This window comes from Sinocyclocheilus anshuiensis, unplaced genomic scaffold, assembly GCF_001515605.1.
Source record: "Sinocyclocheilus anshuiensis isolate Anshui unplaced genomic scaffold, SAMN03320099.WGS_v1.1 scaffold1373, whole genome shotgun sequence".
Taxonomy (NCBI): Eukaryota; Metazoa; Chordata; class Actinopteri; order Cypriniformes; family Cyprinidae; genus Sinocyclocheilus; species Sinocyclocheilus anshuiensis.
In genome coordinates, this window is record NW_015548285.1 from 427,754 (window position 1) to 430,262 (window position 2,509).

Genomic DNA, 2,509 nt, shown 5'->3' on the forward strand with positions numbered 1-2,509 from the left:
CCAACCTGTCAGACCAGGTGCGAGAGCCGGCGACAGTGCCCACCACGAGGGAGCAAGCCGTGGACGGTGTGAGCGCAGAGAGGAGCTCCGCCCCCTGCATCATGGCTGAAGGTGAGCTGACTATGGCGGGACATAAGTGCCAGAACGAAGAGGGGAGGGCTCCTGATTCCTCGTTCAGCCCAGGAAGGGCTCCTGAACCCCAGTTCAGCCCAGGAAGGGCTCCTGTTCCCGGGTATAGCCCACGGAGGGCTCCTGTTCCCGGGTATAGCCCAGGGAGGGCTCCTTATCCCCGGTATAGCCCAGGGCGGGCTCCTGATCCCCCGTTAAGCCCAGGGAGGGCTCCAGGCCCTGGGTACAGCCCCGTAAATTTCCCCAAGTATTTTTTGGGGGGGGGTAGTAAGGCTCCAGCCGTAGAGGCCGAGGTGGGGGCTGCGGCCTCGGAGGCTGCTCCACCAGGGCCTCCTAAACTACCTGCTCCACCAGGGCCTCCCGAGTCCCCTGCTCCGCCGTGGCCTCCCGAGTCCCCTGCTCCGCCCGTGGCCTCCCGAGTCCCCGCTAGGGGTGAGGAGAAGGGTGTCGGCTGTGGCCCCAGAGTTCATTCCAGTGTCAGCCCAGGCCCCAGAGTTCAGCCCAGGAAGGGCTCCTGTTCCCGGGTATAGCCCACGGAGGGCTCCTGTTCCCGGGTATAGCCCAGGGAGGGCTCCTTATCCCCGGTATAGCCCAGGGCGGGCTCCTGATCCCCCGTTAAGCCCAGGGAGGGCTCCAGGCCCTGGGTACAGCCCCGTAAATTTCCCCAAGTATTTTTTGGGGGGGGGTAGCGGTATTGTTCATGTCATGTATAGCGTGAGTGTTCCTTTTGTTTATTAAACCCATTTGGATTAATGTACTCGTCTCTCTCCGTTCCTTGCTCCACAGTCCGCTCAGCAGTGCACCCGTGACAATAACCTTTCCCATTCTTCATTTGCTCGACTTTATTGTTCCAGATTTACATAATTTTAATAGACTGGAATTTGTATTACATGAATGCTTGCACATATTTACGGTGACCCATTGATGCCACACACATTTATTTATTTTTTTCCCACTCCGGTATGTCGTTTTAACGACATGTTTTCTCGTTAAAACATGTTTTCCGGTTATTATAGATAGGCCATATGGTACATTATGTGATCGAGCTAAGCGACTCCGCGCTGCTGTCGCCACAGTCTGACATAAACGAGGATCTGCACGCTGCTGAAATGATTGAAATACACTGTTTTAAATGTATTTTAATGTAAAGAAAATAAAGAGATTTTCTAATAGGCTAATAATAATAATAGCCTAATAATAATGATAACAACAACAATAATAATAATAATAGCCAAAGAATAAGAATAATAGCATAATAATAAGAAGAATTATTATTATTTCGTTCTGTTTGAAAACGAGCAAACGAAAATTAAGCTAGATTTTTCGCAGGCCTATTTTTGTTCGTGGGTCGTTTATGTCAGACTGTGGCGACAGCAGCGCGGACAGACGCTTAGCTCGCTCACATAATGTACCATATGGCCTATCTATAATAACCGGAAAACATGTCGTTTTTATGACAAAATATGTCGTTATTACGAGAAAAAATATGTCGTTTTAACGAGAAAATATGTCGTTTTAACGAGATAATTATATCGTTTTTACGACATAACATTTTAACGAGAAAAGATGTCGTTTTAACGAGAAAAGATGTCGTTTTAACGAGAAAATATTTCGTTATAACGAGAAAAGAAGTCATTTTAACGAGAAAAGATGTCGTTTTAACGAGAAAACATCTCGTTATTACGAGAAAAGATGTAGTTTTAACGAGAAAAGATGTAGTTTTAACGAGAAAAGATGTAGTTTTAACGAGAAAAGATGTAGTTTTAACGAGAAAAGATGTAGTTTTAACGAGAAAAGATGTAGTTTTAACGAGAAAAGATGTCGTTAAAACGACATAACTGAGTGGAAAAAAAAAATATGTGTGTGGCATCAATGCGTCACCGTACATATTGACTAATATTGCTTAGTGACATTTCAAAAGTGGTTGCATGACTAGCTCTTGAATATTTAGTGACATCATAAGAGCACTGATAGTTGTCAAAAAGGTGCATTGTGTGCTGGAGCCTATATGTGCTGGAATTAATGTTTTACATGGACGAGCAGTGGAATGCTAATGCTTTCCTGCACAGCATGACAAAAGACATTTGGATAAACTGTAAATGAACCCCCTGTCCATTAGATAATATCCATATGAACCAGTGCAGAACATATATTGTTGACAGTGTCATGACGGCTCCTCTGTGGTTCCTGTCTCAGGATGTCGGACGGATTGGGACGGGATCCGCTGCTGGCGGACAGCCAATACTGGACAACTCATTAATGTGTCCTGTTCAGATGTCTTCCAGCACATCTCCAACACTCAAGGTCAGATCTATCTATCTATCTATCTATCTATCTATCTATCTATCTATCTATCTATCTATCCATCCATCCATCCATC

General features: G+C 45.7%; 1 protein-coding gene across 1 annotated transcript in view; it reads left to right on the forward strand.

Moving 5' to 3' along the window:
- ghrhra (growth hormone releasing hormone receptor a) overlaps window positions 1–2,509 on the forward strand; it is a 27,506-nt gene that overhangs the window by 6,829 nt on the left and 18,168 nt on the right. The window contains exon 3 of the mRNA XM_016443435.1: window positions 2,326–2,433. Coding sequence (XP_016298921.1) covers window positions 2,326–2,433 — 108 coding nt within the window. The remainder of the gene's footprint in view (window positions 1–2,325; window positions 2,434–2,509) is intronic.